This window comes from Strix uralensis, chromosome 2 (assembly GCF_047716275.1).
Source record: "Strix uralensis isolate ZFMK-TIS-50842 chromosome 2, bStrUra1, whole genome shotgun sequence".
Lineage (NCBI taxonomy): Eukaryota > Metazoa > Chordata > Aves > Strigiformes > Strigidae > Strix > Strix uralensis.
The window spans coordinates 137149050-137169785 of NC_133973.1; the positions used below are offsets into that span (position 1 = coordinate 137149050).

Here is a 20736-nt window from a genome sequence, read left to right on the forward strand (position 1 = left end):
ATTCTACCCAACTTGCCTAGCAGCAGCAATAAGGAATTTCTGAAGAGGCAGGAAGGAAATCATTAAGGGGTAAAGAGATTTAAACAAGATATTTGGATAGACACTAAGTAACAGAAGAGTCACAGCGTTTTTCTTATTTTTTTCCCATTACCTCCTCCTCCCACCCCCCTAAAAAAACCTTCACATTCATCAGGGAACAGATTTTTCTCAGCTTAGTGTATTCAGAGCATCACCAACTGTAACCAAGTCATGAAACATGTTCTGCTTGGAGAAGACACACTTTATGAAACTCAAGGACTTTTATAGCTTGCCACCTTTTCAAGATCATCCTAAATTCTGGGAGTGGGCCACAATGATCTCTCTCTCTCTCCTCGAATTTAGAAAAGTTAGCTTGTGTCAACTTGAACTGACTTGTCACCAAACACAAAGCAGTGAGGGGGGCTGCAGGGCTGATGGGAATAGAAGACCACCACTGCTTCAGCCCCAACCTTGTCAACCCAATCTTGTTTAAATCATAAATAAATATGGATAAATAAGCAGTCACAGGATGGGGACATGCATAACAACCAGCTTTGTGGTCTTTGTTCCAGAAGATAGCATAAAGTAGTGTCCTAAAGCACACCCAGCCTTACAATCCACTGCTTTCTGCTCCACAAGTCCCTGTTCACTCCATGCAGGACCTCTTGCAGCTCAGCTTGCTTCTTTTTTAGAAGAGCCGAGTACTTGTTACATTTTCCCCACAGAGGCATTAAATCTGTGATGGTCTGGTAGCAAATGTGGTGAAAAAAATCCTGGTAGACTTAATTAACAACTGCCTATCCTTTCAAACCACAGCTCATCCTGCTGCAAGTAGGAGATAAGCTACTCGAGCAGAAGCCAACACTGAAATGCCATTCTGAAAGGTTATTAAAATACAAAGCTTAAAGATCTTACAGTTAAGAGTTTGGTTGGTGTACCAACTCTTATCCACTGCAATCAAATGGATTCTTCCTGCAATGGAAGACACGGCAAGAGAGAGGACTCACAGAAAACAATAATATGGATTAATTTACCTGGTAGGTGTTGTCAAAGCTGTCATACATGAACCTGGTGATCAAGGAAGTCTTCCCCACTAAAAGAAGAAAAAACACACAGATTCAAGGAACCATTTCAAGTGCAAATTTTAAGTGATTTTAGAAGTTTTCACTGTTTCAGGAGGAGTTTTACTCTGCGCCCAACAGATCCATACTGTGCAATTAAACTTCCTACAGGCAAAAGAGCAGTTATTTAACTTTACAATTGCAAAGTCACTAGTAGACACATTTTTTTCTGAAAAAGGTCAGCTCCTGTATCATGCCTGAGCATCAGTTTTATTCTTAAACATTCATGATTCAGAGATGAACATTGAAATAATTTGAACGTTCCAGTTTCTACCGAGGCATTCAGAAATTTTAGTTGAACTAAAGGAACACATGTAATAGGTCTGACAACCACTACGACAAATTATTCTAAACCAGACAGTTCTTCTCACTCATAAAACAAGGTAGCTATGTCGCTTTCAAACACTCAATGTCACCCTCTCCATATCTGTCACATGAATGGCAGTCCCTGCTCTAGTATCACAGTAGCATAAGACAAGATTGAAGAGCTTCGTTGTTGAGAGGCTTGTTTACCATCTGCCCACAATGCCTGCAGTCCTTATCACTCCATTAACTTCACCCTTCCTTTGACAACATATTCACTATACATTTTTGGATAAGGAGGTTCATACGCTGTTAAAAATGCCATTATCCACCCTGGCGATGGCTGCAGGTCGTGACGGGTACACTCGCTCGGCTGTTGCGCATTAGGAATCGCTCGGCGCTGCGATCGGAAGGTGTCACTGCAGCATCTGCAGGCACACCTCATCGCCACCGAGATGCAGGCGAAGCCTTTTTCATGCAGCTATTTGTGATGCTGCAGCTCCTCTGTAACTGCCACTCAGCTTGGCCAGGTTAAATCACAAACTACATCAAACTACATCAAGATCCTCATATCATAACCGACAGCTACATAAGCTGTGTGTATTGTAACATGCCAGCCCCGTATCAGACCACCTTCTCATCTCATTTTCCTTAGAAGACAAGTAATACAAGGTTCATTTTAAAAAAATCATTGTCACAACCATTACTTTCTACTCTTGTAAGACCAACAATAGAGCTGAGCCCAGCTTATACTCTGTGAACAACTTACTCCATGCCACCTTCACCTGGAGGGGACCAACAAGATATGCAGAACTAGACCATCTTAACCTGCCTCATTTCAATATGTTTAAATAGTCTTTAATTGTAGGTGCATTATTTAGGAAACAACTGAAGTTACTCAAGAATACATCACCTCCCGTTGTCTTCTTCCAGCCTTACAGCCAGAATTTGCCATCTCTCACTGGCAGGGGAGAGGCAATTTGTCAGCCACCAAACGTTGCAGGCACAGATAAAAGGCAGTTAGAGGTGCACAAGCCAAAGCTTGTGTTCTTCAAATAAGCTTCCAAAAATGTCAGTTCTCTGCAAGTGTGACCATCAAGAGAGCAGTGGAATTTAGGACAAGATTTTGGGGGTGGGTTTTTTAGAGAGTTTTTGGGTTGTTTTTTTTTTTTTATTTGGGTTTTTGTTTGGTTGCTTGCATTTTTTTTAAATCTTAGTATAAAGCTTTCCACAAAATCTCCAGTATCATACTTAAGCAGCATTTTAATGCATCTGCAAACTTCAGTTAACTCTGTAAAAGTGCTAAGCTAACAGGAATCCAGTAGACAGCCTCTGAGAAAAAGATTTTCCCGAGTCAAAATTTGAATTCCTGTGTGAAATTTTTACCATATTCTGCTCCGTAGGTATAATCAGATTTCCCAAAGTTAAAAAGCTGCCTTTGCAAAGGTAAAGCAAACATTCCCTTCGGTGAGTAGGTTTTCAGAAGCAATGTATCTCAGATGGGCAGGATCCCTGAATCCCTTCTCAAATTTGTCCCAGGGTCCCCCAGATGTGTTGAACAACAGCACAAGCTGGTGCAGGACAAACAGCCACGGGCTGTGAGAGGAGGAAGGTTTCACTCCAGACCCTGCAATGACAACAATCCTCAAAGGACAGAGCTGAGCAAATCCAATACCTTCCCACTGCAGCACACACTATAAATCCCAGTAATGGGTTTGCGGCACCACAAACAAGCCAGCGTTTCCTCACGTGGCCACTGATGCGAACAGTCAAATTTAATTCTTTAGAAGTGCAAGGGGATGTAATCAACCCCATGAAATAATTGGCTTTGGTAAGTCACAACCCCTGAAGAACAGTGATGTCTTCCAGGAAATCACTTCCCACTATACATGGAGAAGTCTTGGAGGGAGTCTGTCTAGAAACTATAAAATCTGAAAAGATTTTCCATTCCATATTGTTTGAGGTTCCCTACCCTACTTTCAATCATTTCAGAAAAAGAGGGGTAAAATAAGGCACCGCCTGGCTTGCTTATACTTCAATATCTGCTCCAACCAATGTTTGGATAGTGTGTCTTAATGCACTTCAGTTCCAAGACATTTCTTCTCCAAACAGACCAAGGCTTTCTTTACATAGTATGTCAACAGGCACCAGATCAAGTTCGTATTAATACCAACTGCTTACAGTTTTAATTCTATCATGACTACTGAAGCATCACCATTTCTCCTTTAAAAAAAAAAAAAAAAAAGAAAGCTTGCTTTAAAAATCCTGGCAGAAGTGAAAGCCCACAATTGCCACTGTATCTATAATTAAAAGGAAAAGTCAGTGAATCTTCTCTTCAGAAATTCACAAGTTTAGATTATATAAACAGACACCTTGTCCAGAGGGTTACAGGCTTTAAATATTCCCTCTTTAAAAGAGCCACTCCTAATAGCTAACACCATCTCAGCTCTCCCCAGCCTCCCCACACACACCGCCCTGCCTGCCAATGGCAGAAACTATCCCCAGCCCTACAAAAAATAGCCGGATGAATCACCTTAGGATTCATATACCATCTGTTGCACACTAAAGTGATGGGGATGCATATGCTGATTCTCCTGTGGAATCCGTGCTGCTGTAAGCCCTGTTTCGGGGAGCTTGAATAGAGAACAAAAACACACAGAAATTAATCTATTGGCAATTATGTTGATCACATTTCTCCCACACAGAGCACAGGCCCCTGGGCTAGTCAGAGCTCAAACAGTGTCACGCATGATTTTGTGAGCACACTGAGTACTTAAAACGTGCTAACTGTATGACAGACCTAACGCAAGTTACAAACTAAATTCCCAGTGAGGATAATCCCTTAGGAAGGGACACCTCATCACAACCCACAGAAAGAAACAGCTGATCTTTTCCCCCCCCTCCCTTGGTAGAGCAACAAGGAAGGGCCACTGAGCCACAGCTCACCATTTGACTTTGAAGTCAAGACCTTGGGCTCTTGGCTGAGTTTTATTTTTACATCTGTTTTTATTCGGAACGTCGTAACAGAATGTTAAGCCCCTGTACATGACTTAAAAAATAAATAAAAATAACAATAATAAAGAACATTGCCCAAAAAAGAACAATTTATCAACTAGGGAGCTGCAGGAGAGTGTGAATCCCATTCTGTTAAATATTTTCACTTGCTTTCTATTCAGTCTTGCTGGCTGTATGTTTATCGAATTCAGAGGACATTAATTTGGGAATGATTGCCAGTAAGTTAAGAGGACAGAATCAGAATTCAAAATAATCTTAAAAAAATGCAGAAGTGACTTCAAGAGGAAAATGAAGCTCAGCAGGGAGAAGTTGCACAAGGTAATAAACACAGACAAGAACAACTGCCTGCTTAAAATACAGATTGCAAACAACTGGGTAAGCAATCTGGGGGTCATAACCAAAGGAAGCAGATAAGACAGTCAAGGCTTCAGCCTTGTTTCATTAAGCAGTTTTTTTAAACCTAGTGGGTTCATTTAATCTCTTGGAAAAATTTCAACACACAAATATGTCCAGGGCAGCATTAGTCAGCGATGCAGAAGCCTACAACGTCCTTTAGGCCAAAATATTTCTGGTATGCTGCCGGGACAAAAAAAAAAATTAACATTATCCTTGGAGAAATAAAGGTGGGGGAGGAAACGTCGTGCAAGGGGTTTTACTGCAGTACACAGCCTTGGCTGGAGCAGTAAGGGAGGTTCTGCTGGACACACGGACAGCTGCGTTACAGGAAGCGAGGAAAAACTTCAAACAACTCAGGAGCTGAGAAGGAGTTTTTGGCAAAAAAAAAAAAAAGGCAGCTTGCAGACTTTACACAGAAGAACTGAAAGGTGAAGGACAGCAAAGTAACTTAGTGATAAGGAAAGGTGGTCTCCAGCCTCTTTTCTTTCTGTAGATCAAGATCTAAACAGCTAAAAGCTGAGTCTGAAGTCAGTCCTAAGAAAAGGCATCCAACTTTAAAAGTGAGGGCAATTAAACCTCTGAAATAACCTACTCAGCTGGGCAGTGGATCCTCCTCCCTTCCTTGGCACGCAGAGTTGTCAGATGTCATTCCACTGTAGGAATTTACATGCAAGGCATCCGAGAATTTTTTGAAGCAAAGAGAAGCTAAGAAAATAAATGATGAACCAAAGAAACCATTTGCTCCAACACTGCACCTGAACATCAATTTTTGGAAACTCTTCTGTCATTAAGCAGCTGAACAACAGTAGCAGTGTGGGTTTTAGACGAGTTTTCTGCTCCTTCAAGCTTTTGATCCAACAAAACCAAAATCCACATTAACCAGCTCCTAATCCACAGCTGTGGTTGAGACATCACTGCTTAAGTGCACAGATAATCAATGTACACTTCCAGATGGGAAGGCAACCGGCTCCAAGAGGAATTTTTAAGCTTGTATGCGACTTGCTCACATGGTTTTTCTTCATCTATACCAACTCTGGAAGAATTTGGACCTAGAGATCACTGGTGGCTCCCATGCTGAACCAGCTACTCACCCTCCTAACTGTCAAACCTGAAGAGCATGCTTTAACACACACTGTAGAACTTGCCTGGTGCTTTTTTCAGGGAGGCCGGGGGAAAAGCAGAGAAAGAAGTGTTTTGCTGTAGAAGGCAATAAGTGGAAGCACTCATCTGCAGTAACTCTGATCATCTGCAATGTTTTAATACGTTATGGGACAAGAAGTCAGCTGTTCCCATATATAAAAATAGGAAACTCCTAGAAGGAAAGGTTTGATCACTGGTTCAGCACAGAAGACAAGTAGGTGCCCAAATACTAACACCCTCCTAAATCAGCAACTGAATCAGTGGCAGCAAACAGCAAAGTATCTAAGACACATAACTGAGCTAAAAGATGGGAACCTGTGAAGTTCCTATCAGCGAAATTGCCATTAACTATGAGGGCCCAAATTCAAAGCCTTCAACAGCTAATTGAGTCAACCTGATCGATACTCTTTGTCTGGAAGCCTTGAGCCACTGCCTAGCACTTATTTCAGAAGGAGCATTCATCTGCAAGATGAAATCAATACGCTAATCTCATGGTTCCAGCAACTTTGATCTGACAGCAGCGACTGGAGAGATTTCAAGGTCGTTCATCTGATTCTCTAAGACTGCCTTGTCCCGCTTCTGGGGCCTTGCGCGGTGGAGATTTGTATGTTCAACACCAATCACCACTAATGACATTGATTAATGGTGGGTACCAACAACTCCGTGCCAGCGCGTGCAGGATACATGCTACTGGCTACCGCTGGCAGCACCACAAGCCGCACTCCACGCTGTGTGCTGTAACGAGTCACTGGGGAGACTTGCACAGGAGCTGGGGATGGAAGAGATCCATTAGATAATACAAATCATCTCCCTGCCAGGACAGGATTAGAAGGTCCTTTGTTGCCAGGCAGAGTCTGCAAAGGGCTCAGGCAACAGTCAAGAGTGACCTACAAAGGAAAAGTAATTGGGATTGTGCCACTTCTACTGTATGATGTATGAGGAGCAAGCCTTACATCCCCGTTTTGTTTTCTTAGGCATGTGCTTGTCTCTCTTATACAAGAGATTCACATCTTGTCCAAGGATTCTTCCAGAAAAGTCACACTTAAATCTCCCAAGTTCATACTAGCTGTTGTTTAGCGCTTTCAAAGCATCAGCAATTAAAAAAAATCTGCAAAGCAAAATAATCCTAAAAATAAACAATCTATCCAGCCTTTTCATTGTAAACCTGAAAAATTCCACTTGACCTCCCCAAGTTCTCAGAGACAGACTTGGTTAACAGAGATCCAACTTACTAAAACCATAAGTTAAAGAGAGGAAGATGAAGAAAGCCTTCTCATCACACATACAGATAAACTGCAGTGTAACCGCAAAGTTTCGCTTGCCCTTTGCAAGACTCCTTCAAGATCTGGTCAAAGGATGAATCTCAGTGACGTTACAATTTTCTTTCACATCTCAAAATCTTCACCAGAAGTATTTCCGTTACTACGACACACCACAGCACAGCTTATCCAGCAATAGCTGAAGTGCTGACAAGGAACAGTATTTCTTGAGAAGTCAAACTCCCTTCTGCCCTCAACTCTCAAAACGATAGCCTGATACCACCTAAGGAGTCCTGTTGAAAGCTACAGCTCCAAGATCTTCCGACTACCGGCCTCATGTCAAGTTTCATGCTCAGATTTGCTGGTACTTCAGACCCCATGCTTAAAAAGAGTCGCTGAAACTCAAAAGATTGAATGCTCAGGATAGAGAACTTGCTAATCCAGATCTGGAAAAAAGAACCCAAGGCAACAAGAGGAAAAAGCACTGCTAAGAACAATATAATCAATTTTGAATGCATGAAAACCATTTTTAGGTTTTTATTTAAAAAGAAGCCCCAAAAGGAAGATGCTTATAGTTGACTTAAAATGATCTGTATGAGCCAGTAATCAAGAATAATATTTTTAGGTATGTCAGTCTGAGCTCTTTAAAACAGAAATGCTGTATTAAAGTGATTAAAGCAGCTTCTTTTAAAAAAAAGAAAAAAATCCTCCTCTGCTCTTCACTGTCAAGCTATGGAAATTTCACCCGCTTCCCCCAAAGCAAGAAACAACGCTCATTCATTATCCTGAAGACACTGACAGAACCAGCAGACTGCATTCATCTAACATTCTCAGTAAGATTAACTTTATCCATAGTCACAGCTGAGGAACTCTGAGGAAAGCATCATGTCTAGTCACAGAGAGCAGAGGTAAAAGGCAGAGTTGATGTGGTCTCGCCTCCTTGCTCTAATGAAAGAATTTTTTACCCTGAAGTTTTTTTTCCCCCCATTGATTCCACTTCTGCTCTATTGTCAAACCTCTTTTATTTTGCCATTTCTTTCCTGATGCAAGACACCAGATGAGATCAGACTAAAGGACCATATGAGCCAATTCTTTGCATCCCTAAGTCCCCAGCAAATCAAAAAAAAATCCAGGGGAAAAAAAAAATATCAGAAGAAAGCCTGCAAAGAAAAAACCTTCTTGAAATACATCCATGGCTCTACCCTCTGCAAGTAGCTTTGTTTACAACTAAAATTATGGAGTGGTTGAAAAAAAGTTTTTTAATTTTTAGAAGTATGGCTACAGATTTTTTTTTTTTTTTTAAGAGCAAAGGGCAATATTAAATGCACATTTATCAGACATTTTCAAATCATGTTTTGGCTACACAGGATAAAGCTGGCTGCAGGATGCCCTCCCAGCCTGGTTGCTGAAATGGAACGGCTGCCCCTATTGATTCCAGAAAATAAGAACATTTTGTACTGTTAACACTACACCACTACTTCAGTGGTTCCTGCATTATACCAAAGCAGCAATGGCTTCTTTATGTACAAACAAAATGGTTCAAATAGCCTCTTTTAAGATAATTTATTCCTAGACTAGTCAAAGATCTAGGTTATAAATCATATTCTTGTCTTTTTAAACAGATTTGTTTCTTTAAGAAAGAATTTAAGATTCTGTTTAGGAAGTTAATGTAGAATATCTGAAGAGTTATAGGGAAACAAGACCCAGAAAAACAAGGCACAGTTTTCTTTTCTTTTAAATAATTTTACTGAAGAGGTGTTCCATCATTTTCTACTTTAAATATATTTTAGTTCATTCGTCCCAGAGAACAGAGGCAACTCACCTTGATTTCAATTGACTATATTTTTCATATTCAGTTGAAATAAAGCAAACAATGGACTGAAGCTTGCAGCCTAGATCAAACACACAAAGATCAGGGCAAAGTAAAGTACCTACAGTGAATCTGTCAACTTCGGACTGAGTGAAGCACAGGGAGCCCTGAGCAAGGAGCATACTCTGAACAGAAAGACTATTTAACACACTTCCAGCAGGTTTGCAACTTCTATTTTAGTTTCAGCTTCTTTGACAAAGGAAATTTGCAGCTGCGTTGCTCTGCACAGGAACTATGGGCCAGCGAAGATCTGCAGATAACTGGCTGATGCAAAACGACGAGATTTATATATTTCTTTGGCAGTTCAGTAGACATTTTGGTCCATCTTAAGGATGCTTTTAAAGTAAAAAAAAAAGTCAAAATTCTTCAAGTACTTAAAAGCAGGTTCTACAGGCTGCAGATGACTAAACTCCACAAACCTCCACGCTCGGAGTCCTCTGCGCACAGCAAATGGTCAGCAGCAGCACAGGAAACCCAACGGCTCATCACATGGTGAAAAACAGCAGCAAAGATGCTGCTGGCAGCGGCCGGCAGTTTGTACACGATTGTAGGGGGAAAAAAAAGGACAGGCAACAGAGCACCCAAATCAGAAAGGGTTTTTTGGCAGTTTATTTTTGTAGATTTTATGGCATCCTACCTTGAAAAGTAATTCTAGAAAGGCAGACACAATCAATAATAATGTCAAACAACTGTAGCTGACCTTTTTAGGCCAATGAATCCCTGCCAATCCTTAGTTTCTTTTCAGGTCATCACCCACAACAAAGCTTTTTTTTTTCTCCTTTAATTAAAAGCACTATTGAAAACTGTTCGATACAGTCCTGGATCAATTACTCCAGCCTCAGGGATTGCCGGTAGTCTCTAGCTCTCAATTTGAGAATCACTGGCTTGTACCCACGAAGAGGAGTAGGTAAATCAGCTCACTGCTCCTGGGGCACACATCGTACACCTTGCACGTTGCTAGCACAGCTCTATCCATCCACTTGTTTCTAAAATACACTGTGGTGTTTGGATCGTGCTATTCGATAGTTCCAGGGACATGCACTACCCTTATCAAAATCAGCAGTTAAAAGTCTGCAAAAGGCATGAAACCAGCACCATAACATGCTCAAGGTAGCAGGTATATGGCAATGGGTGTCTTTTGATTCAAATTCCAAGGAAGCCGAAGCCTAAGGGAGAACTGTCCCCTTAGAGTGTTATTTCATACAAAATAGTATCTCCATTCAGTAGCCTCTTACAATGGGAGGTGAGGAAAGGAGAAAGCTCAAGATGCCATCAACAACACCCTGCTCTGACACCTCCTCTCTTCCTTTTCCTCCCCAATTAAAACAGAGCGACTGATCCAGACAGTAAAACCCAGGCAAACACATGCTAAAATTCACTAGCATAAGGTCAGCCAGGGTCTTCTCTAACTCTACCACCTCTTCCTTCCTCATCTTAGAAAAGATGCATGGCCCTTCCCAGCTGAACATCTCACCCTTAACACATCTCTCACATCTGCCTTTGTGGGCTCCAGCGCTGGCAGAGACATTTCACATCGTACTCGGATGCGACAGCTTGGACTGACCAGGCGTTATCTCTTATCAGAGGTTTTAACGCAGATGAATCCCCAGGAACTGGCAGCAGAGGATTTCCGCAGTCCAATTTCATTCCCACAGCAGCCTGTCCAGCCTTACTGACCCACAGGGAAAGGTGTGCTTTGCATTTTCATATTTTCTATTTACATTTGTTAGCCACCAGTTAACAAAGCAGTAAGAAATAACTAATCACAGCCATCACCACAGCTGTTCAAAGACTATTTATATTAGAAGCAATCAAAATTAATAACTCTACAAAAATTAATCAACTGGAAAATATGAAAGACTTTTGGAAGCCTGAGGTAATCCTCAAGTGTATCAACTATTATTTTTTTATCATCTCAGGCCATAGTATTGGACATTACATAGAATCTTAATATCTTTACAAACTGTGAAGTGCCAAATTCACAGTGTGAATTAATATCAGTGCCCAATCCTCTGGCTCGGGTTAAGATGTGCTGCTCATCATCTAGCTCAGGTAAGGTGCTGGGGGGGTTGGGTGTGTGTTTGATCCTCTTAAAAATTAGCTTTTTTTTTTAAATAAAACACACATTTTAACACCTTCCCAGATGAACAGTAATAGCACTACCCCAGTTAAACTGAGAGCAAGGGCTCTACACAAAACGGTGATGAATTTAATGAGATACACCATCTGACCAAGGAATCAGTGAAATGACCAAGACGGTAACCGGCCTCAGAAACACCCCCTTTCCCCTCCCCTCTATACAGAGCCCTGAGTATTTTAAAGTACTGAAAGATACTGAACAAAAGTTACTTAATGTCTCATTGGAAATTTGATTCCCTTAGTCCTTACAAAGATTCTATCCAAACTGGACTTTTCAAGACGAGCTGAGACAGTTTTGTTACAGCTGAGCATCTGCTTAAGGTGCAAAGACAAGTTTTATTCATTATTACAATTAAGTAAGAAACAGCACGGCCAGAATTTTGCCACTGAGGAAATTTCCATTTTTGTTCTACCGTGTAACAATCAAGTGCCTCGATCTTCAGTCAACTCTGTGATGGAAGAATTTCCGAGCAAAATATTTTAAAGCCTCAATATCTCAGCAGTTCCCAGCAACTTCAGAAACCAGAAACTGTGACATCAGCCTTTTAGCTCACTAGACAGCCTTCAGCACTCCGCTGTTAAAAAAAGCCTGCATTTAACAAACTAGAACAGACCATAAGCTAGGTATACAAGCCTAAATGGATGGTAGGAAGTATGCATGAATATTTATGACTGTCTGGTGCAGAACAGCAGGAAGGGAAGCAACAGAGTCGAGTGAACTAGCATGATATAACAAGGAATGACACCTACCTAGCAGATGAGCACACATAAAGCTATTATGTGAATGGCTGGTATCATCTGCAGCTTATTCTCACATGCTACAGTAACAGGACACAAAGAAAGGAAGCAAGTCCATTTTCACAGCAGCACCATTTTAAACACGAAGTATATGAAAAAAAGATGCAACAATCCTGCATTTCACACGTGATGCTGTTCGCTCGATGCTTTTCCTTTCGGAGACAGAGGGCATAACATGATTTTCCTAAAGGATTCTAAAGAGTCACAGCAAAAACATCTACTGTATGTTTTTTTGTTGCAGCCCCAGGAAATCAGTGCAAATTGCAACTCCTTGAGTCTCAGTAAAACGTCTTCAAATAGTAGATCCTGCTAAAGCTATTTGTCACTCAAGAGGCAAAGATTCAACTCTTCTCCCCGGCCATAGCCAAATGTTATTTTTTTAATGGCTTCTAATAGAAATTGATGAATATGCATTTCAAGCAATGCCCAAAATTATGCAAGTTTCACAAGCACTTGAGACACTGCTGGAAGATGTGTCCTTGCTACTAAGAAACAAATAGGAAATATAATCCTGTCACAACCCAGATGTCAGAGCAAAGGGGTTGTAGTCCCAGACAATCTTGCCAGGCAATAAGCCACAGAAACAAGAGTTTTCATGCCTGCTGCCTAGCCAACTCTCTTCCCTGTCAAGCACTTCCATAATTTACAAAAAGGGACCAATTACTCCCTTATCAACAACAACCAGTAATCAAATGATTAACACTTCAGTAACTGCCTTACAAAAAAAGATGACTATGAAAATACATGTTAGACAAGCTCATTAATGTTCATTTCAATTCAGTCTTTTCTTTGAGTACCTCAGAAGAGCATGTACACAGTGCTGTTTTCGTAACAGAAGCCATGAGTCCCTGCTTGTGCCACAATACTTCACCCAAGACAGAAGGAAATTGAGGTTGATGCACTTCTCTGACCTAGAAAGTATTTTTTCCCAAGGTCTTGCTAACAGCCATACCCAGCAAGACCTGTAACATTCGAACACTGGTGTTACACAAAAGCAGAAGCTTAAGTAACATCAATTCTTCCAACCTGGCTTCTTATATTCCTGCTAAGGAAACCACCAGCTCTGGTTCAGCAAGCTCAGACTTCAGCTGGAAACGATCCTGTCTCCACAGTAAAACATGATCTTTGATAGCCAGGTTGTCCCAGACAATATATATTTAATATTCAGCCCACTGCATAGGAACAAGATTCTTATTCACTAGCTAAAGCCCTGCAGATAACAGATTATTTATGTTGACACCCGGCCACTTGCTTTAGGTCCTTCATTCAGAGGGATTAGGACTGAAGTAAAGACTGGTGGAACCAAGGGCTGAAAAGCTGCCCTGGCTATAGCGACTGCCCCCCAGAAGGAATCTGCAATAGAATTTGGCGTAAGTATTAAATTTTCTGGAGTACCATGCTCCATGAGTAAATTGTCCTTCCAGTTCAATCTGCCACAAGATGACTGTGAATATATTCAAGGCAATTTGAGAGGTTGTGCATCTGTATTAATCAAGTTTTGGCTCCAGATTTTTTTTTTACTCTCTAATATTACTACAGGAGATACACAGGAAGCTTCAGCTCTGTGAAACTACATTCCCGATCTTGTTTTTAAGTAAAAGTCAATATAATACAATGCAGAGAAACTCTGCAGAACTTGAGGATTTTCTCTCTCTCTCCAAAAAAACCAAGGAGAAGCTTTCTAAAACCTAGCAGGTCAAGGTTGGTTCATGTGTTACATCTGAAGTTCCCGGCCTTACTTTAGATTAGCTGAACATCTGGATATAGACACACACTTGGGAATTAAACCTAGTTGAACACTTAGTATCTTAGTCTCTGTACCGGGGAATGCATAGCTAGTTAGTGAAAGCTATTGAAAGACTGCCCTTTTTTTCCTTAAATGATAAAGTTTTCATTTTATTCCTAATCTGGCACTATACATTTTCCCAGTCTAATTCCTGCTATACACTCTTTGAGTTTTCTGCACATATTTGGCAAAAGAATTATCACAGAATGCTTTGGGTTGGAAAGGACCCATAAAGATCATCTCGTCCAACTTCCCTGCCATGGGCCAGGACATCCTGCATTAGATGTTGGTTAGTACCAACTTTGTTGTTCTTCATGCTAAGAAAATCTCAGGTTAGACTTCCCTTCCTCAAGGGAACCTGCTCTTATTGCTGAGGAAAAAAAAGCTCACATAGGAACTACGAATGGTATCACTTCTGCCACTGAAAAAAGATGCAAGCAGAGACAGCGACGAGTGGAAAAGCCCCTTGTTCCTTTGGGAGAGGTCTTATGGTCACATCTCGCTAGAAAATTCCTCCTTCCACTTTGACAGCTGAGCTGGCTCACTCCTATTTTAACAGTTTACCATCTCCAGGTTGCTCAAACTTTCACACCACCCTTTCAAAGAAGTGTATGTTCCAAGTATTTTGTGTCCTCAACTAGGCTCTGCTCATCAAGATCAGTTATTAATACTTCTGGAAGATTTTTGGGGACGTGTGGGCCAGGAAAGGTGTGGAAAAATACTGTTCATGCAACTGGCTGTTGAGCCTCTCTCTTGACTTCAGGCTGCAGTGGTGGGACACAGACCCCAGGAAACGCTTGTTCACAGACTGTCTCTGCTACAGGCAGGGAACAGACAATTCTCAGCCAACAGGAAACCCTCAAGAGAACATCCTCAGTGTCACAAGGCAACACCTAAAGTATTAAAAGCACAATTATACTGTATAAAAAAAACTAACAGCCTCCCTATCCAGGTCAGAGAAGAACATGCCTAGCTCTCCTGAATGCAAAACGCCAGTCCTTCTGGCACCAGCATCCTTTTGCACAACACAGGCCAGAACATCCTCGTTATGCCCTGCGCTAATTGCTTTCAAGCAACACACCCCAAATCTTGTTTCAGCTAGCCTCAGCGCCCATGACGCTGCAGCTCCTGAAAAACTGCATGTGCTACCCAATCCAATCACATGATGCGCTCTGAAGCAACCTTAAGCCTATGTTAAAATTCACATACGCATTCCCGGGGGACAGAAAATGGACAAGAAATTGCCTCTAAAAGCAGAGTAACCATTTTCCCAGAGGATCCTACCTTTTGTGCAACCACTCCACCAAGATCCAAATGCTATGCTATGAAAATAAATTAAAAAAAAAAAGGCTTTTATAGCTGACAGCTAGATATTGAAGGACGACTGGATAAAAGCGTGCTGTGCCACTGATCTAAGTATTCAGCGCCATATTTTATGTTGTCTTTAGGCATTTTAAGACCAGCGAGAATTGTATTTAAAGTCTGGCAGTAGTTAAAGGGAAAAGGCAGCAAAAGGTATTTTCTAATATAAGTATTTTTTTTTTAAATCAACATTAGCCTGTTTGCTTTCTTTAGACATATTAGAATCCTATTTTATTTAGTACTACACATTTTTTCCCCTGAGGCAGATGCAAGTTAGTTTTACCTGGAATTTGCTATCTATTCATCAGTAATAAACTAAGCCACATATCAAGACTGATCATTAACGGCCTGCAGCAGGCCAGAGCGGAAGGCACAGCTGAGACACGCAAAGCTGGACAAGGCTCCCCTCTGTGTTTCAATACACAAGACATTCACACAAATAAATAAAAATTTGTGGAGACTAATCACAACTTTAATGACTTAAACTCAGTACTCTTTTTCCACAAAGTAAATCCTAATAAGCACTGGCATAGTTGATACAAGTAGAACAATATGACTGATTATTAATGCACAGGCAAGATTTCCTTTGGGATACACACCAAGCCTTGTGACAGTGACAGAAATACATGGTGATAAATAACTTCATTAACTCTTGTGGGTTTTGACAGCAATTAGCTTTACTTTTCCCCCTAAAATGGGAAATAAACGGAAGACCACAATACAAAAAATCTTGTTCTATTTGCTCAGTCACAGCCATGAAAAAATGAAACACTGAATACGGATGAGTCTTGTAGTTCCATTTCATAAACACTCAGTTTACAGACTTTGCAGCTGTGATTGTTTTTAAACAATTAAGTTGCACACTGCAAATTTTTCATATAAAAGCTGGGGTTTTTTCACCACATTCACTAACCTGTAGAAAAGAATAAAAAAGAATCAGCCCCTCGCCACTGAACGGGAGGAGCAAGTCTATTTAAATTATAGAAAGCAAAATATGATCGATTGATTACTCTGTCAAGATAGTAAAACTAAAAAAGTATGGAAATGTTACCTCTTAAGTATAGCTATAAAAATTCATTTTAAAATACAGGCCTGTGTTCTGAAGATGAAGCTACTTGTCTGGTCTGCTGCAGAGGAGTCCTAAGTCAATCACATAACATAACCAGTGCTATTTTCACAGTTTAAAAGATTTCTAAAAACAACACAGAGCCAAAATTAGTGTCACAAAAGGAGGACCTTCAGGCAATTTCAGTTTTCCTCATCTGATGTAACACCAAGCATCTGGGAAGTTACACAATGACACTTTGAGAAGTACTTCCAGTTTTTTTGTAGCAAAAACATCTGTCATCTTTCACATTTAGAGCTGTGAATCTTCCATTGTTTTGTACAGAAGGGCCAAATATTCCACTTAAATATGGCTGAGAGCAACTGAGTTTTCAAGAAGCAGAATCCTTTCCATTTCTGAATGACAGACACCCTTTACAGTAGTTTGGAAGCCAGAATCTGTCCTCTACTGCCTATAGCAGACCAAGTTAGGAGCTTTTCCTTGGGGGAAGAGACTCCTATAATCTTGTAAAGACCTGCAGCAAAGAAGCTAAGGAGGTATGAATAAAGTATGAATGTAAACACGTGCAACAAGCAACAGCAGAAGGAGGATTAACGGGAATCGCGCTTGTTAATTGCTACATAGTGTGGTAAATGTGGTTTTATTCAAATGACCAGATAGCAAGAAGAGGAAGAATAAACCTAAGATAAAGTAACAAGAAGATCAAGAACTGGAGCCATAAGTCCCCAGATAAGGAAAACAAAAGAACAAGAGGACTCAGGAATTTTGCCCATGCCATAAGAGGGATGAGTCAAAATACCTAAAGGTCTCAAACACTTTCAGCTCCTCAGTGGTACACAATTACAGTCCACAAGTATCAGTTAAGTGTCAAAAAAATCAAGAAGAATCCAAGAGACACCATGAGGACTCAACAGTGTCCTGTCCTATGTCACAATAAGGGACTCTGGCCACAGCATTTGGGCACAGACCTTCATCCTTTTGAGGACATGGCTGATAGCACATACAAGTAAAATTTACACTAGAGTGACCATGAGTGAAATCTGTTCAACTGGAAACAAACAACTTATTTCACTTCCATAAGTGCCTGCACTGCGTTTTGTTACACTGTTTTTTTAACACTATGACTCTCAAGAATGGGTTCTGGAAGCTGGTTTCTATTCCTGACTTTAAGCCCTGATTCACTAGAAGCAGCAGTACTCTACAGTAAGCCTTTCGTATATAGAAGCCACAATTTTTTTTTTTTAAAAAGCCCCCATATTTCAAGAGCATGTGCAGGAGTCCAAAGTATAAGCATATTAATCCTCTACCTATTTCTAAAAGGAAGATCTTCACCTTTTGACAATACTCATTTAAAGTATTTTGGAAAAATAGCCCAGAGTAACTATTTTTGCCCACAGAAGAGAGGATGGGCAGTTACCATGCAGTTGAGTTTAAAACCAACCAGAGACCAGGAAGGATGAATGATACGCCCATGTTTGCTCCTGTTTGCTATGCGAGATATCCACAAAAACAGGGGAAAAAGGTATTAAGCTTAGTTAATTAACTAAAGGTTCTCATAGGTCACTTTTACATTTCAAAGACTGCTGTACAGTCTTCTCTTATTATCTGCCAGGAATGAAAAAAAAAAAACACATTTACAGTCTCATGAGGATATTTTTCACCACAGAAAGATTTAGCTTTCCTTCTTATTTTACATAGTTAAAGCTTTTTAAAATAAGTTTCCACTTAGACTTAAAATATTCTCCAAAGGACTTGATTATTTTAACTGCTCACGAAATGCCTCAGAAGGGCTCTTCGAATCTCAGCATAAATACTGATAACACAAAGCAGCACCTCTACAAAACTATAAGAATACTTGGAAATATTGTAAGACCTGTCCCAAGGATCTTCTGATCGAGTCTGGATGACCATGAAGCTAAGGCAGAAGAAAGATTCAGTAGTACAGAAGTCCGTGTGATCACAGTCTCTATTCAAAACTTCTTAGCAGTGAGGCACAGGGAGTGGAGGAAGGAGCTTTCAGTGGCAGGTCAACATAAGGTAGAGAATTTTGGGTGGGCCTAATGAGTAACTCAGCTGGCAAGAAGGTAAGGACAGATGGGAAAGCAGAAGCCAGCCCAGGCAGGGGATGTTATTGGGAAGGTCCTCCTACATCTCAGAAGTGATTTTCTAAAAAGGTGATGAACAGCAGCTGTAGTTCTTGCAAAGTCATGTCTCCTGGACTCCTCACTCTGCTTCTAAATGCTGGATTCTACCCAACACATGAAGTATTCCACTATCAGACTGTACAACCATCTCCAATATTAAGCTAAGTTATATTTGAACGTTCACTTCTGTGGAAAAAAACCCACTGAAGACCATATTTGGGAGGCAGGGGAGTTGGAGGATGCCAGGGGAAGGGAAGGAGAAGAAACAGTACTAGATCTCGGATAAAGTCCTCTTCATGCCAGTTGCAATTTATTTGGGAATGGCTGCCTTTCCCTGAGCTAGAGTATGAGGACTTACAAGATTCAGCTTAAAAATCAGAGAATGAATAAGTCTTGTGTAATCTCATTATAAAAGACAGGATGGTATTGAGGTAAGCAGGTGGAATAAGATTCTAAGTACTCCCACTGAAGAAAGATTAAATTAATTTCATATTCTCAGCAGGTCAGTGACTAAAGTTAATTCTGGCTCAAAAATGACACTTGCATGCTTAGGCAAAACATGGCACACTGCTGGTACTACAGAGTTATCTCCTCTGGGCTCCGATTCAAGTCCCCTCAAAGCGGTAAGGATTTTGCTGAAGCTGAGTAGTAAACAGGAGTTCAGAGAGTCAGAACAGATGACATTCAGTATTTGCTTTTTATCAAAACACCCTGTTGCATTATTACTCCAATAGTCCCCACAACACTCTGGCTAAACATTTCCTTAATAATGTAATTTTTGGACAAAGAATCAATTTTGGATTGTGGTGTTTGGGTTGAAATTTCAGAACAACTCTACTGAACTTTGTTCCAGTTTACTCAATGATAAAACACCCAGCTTTGCTGAGAGCACATTCAGACAAATTAAATGTTTTTAAGAGACACCTCATCCTTGCAATGTCTTTAGTCCAGGCAGAAATACGATTACATTAAAACTTCATGAGATGCTTAGAATAAAAGCAATGAAAAAAACGGTTGTTTACGTAAGAGACAATGTATTTCTACTTTTATGCATTAACATTATACAAAATTTTAGTTAGAATTTCAGTTCCAATTTATGTGTATTTTTGCAATGTTAACCTACTAGCACACATTCCAAATGCCAGGACAATTTCATCTTCACCAAAAAGCTTTAGCCATTGGGTCAGGTTGTTTCAAAAAAAGCTCTTATAAAGTTATACTGCTAAGCATTTCAGCAAAGCAACAAAGTTATTGAGACACACAATACATGCTGAATGCCAAGTCACTTCTAGTCCAGTCAATGGTTTCTAAGGTAGATTCATAGAGTAACGCCAAAAGAAGGAAAGTCTGGTCCATTAAATATTTACTCTACCTTTAATTTTAACTGCATGTTTGTTTATTAACTGGTTGGTGGTTTGGTTGGGGTTGCGTTTATTATTTCAACTGCTTTAATGGTTTACTTGCTTTTTGCACCAAAATTTGATCCTATCAAGTTTAAAAGGCCAATATTTAAGTTCTATTATTGTCACGCAAAGGTAGCTTAATATTCACTTTATACATGATGGCAGTTAAAGCCTATGGGGATTGATTCACTTTTTGAAACATATATTACATATAGGTTACATCATTCAGACATGCCATTAAAAACAAGTGCAGCACTGAGCAAAAATCCATAAGGAGACCTTCAGTAATTAATCATTCATAAGATCCAATTTTTACATCCCAGTATTTTATTTTTAAATACCTAATTATCCACTTGTAAGACTCTGAAGATGTAAAATGCTACACACACAGATCAAAAGTAATTAAGCCACTCTGGACAGGCATTACTGTGGATCTGCTCTTTACAGAGTGGTTCTGGGAAGTGCAACTGCTGCTCTGCAGTGAGCAACTCTTGCAAAAGGGGAAGGAGCTACAAGCTCCTCCATCACCTAGACCACAAGATTCAAGCAAAACAGTTATAAAAAAATGACATCTCCAAATTCAGAAGACCGCTCTGAATATTTTATATTGGTATAAAATCAGAATCAACACAATCGTTTCCCTCTCTTGCAATTACAATTGCTTTTGGAATGAGCATATTAAGAGTAAAAATATTCAAGTCTTCATTCCACTTCTCCAAAATTCGTAAGCTTCAGGTGAATATGAGCAAAAAGTACAATCCATGCTCTTATGAAGCACTTTCTCACTTTTTCTTCAGTAAACATGAGCAAGTAGCAAGAGAAAAATATCCCTTCAACTAGATTTCCAGTTCTTACTGCCACTTAAAATTATCAATTTAAATGAGAAATTAATTGCCACAGAAACATTTCTAAAACA

The 20736-nt window shown here is 40.2% G+C and overlaps 1 protein-coding gene across 2 annotated transcripts in view; it reads right to left on the reverse strand.

Annotated features, from left to right (window-relative positions):
- The window catches only part of RAB6A (RAB6A, member RAS oncogene family), a 65756-nt gene that overhangs the window by 25648 nt on the left and 19372 nt on the right, over nucleotides 1-20736 (reverse strand). For both annotated transcript variants that reach the window (XM_074860552.1, XM_074860554.1), the window contains exon 2: nucleotides 1053-1111. In XM_074860552.1, coding sequence (XP_074716653.1) covers nucleotides 1053-1111 — 59 coding nt within the window. The remainder of the gene's footprint in view (nucleotides 1-1052; nucleotides 1112-20736) is intronic.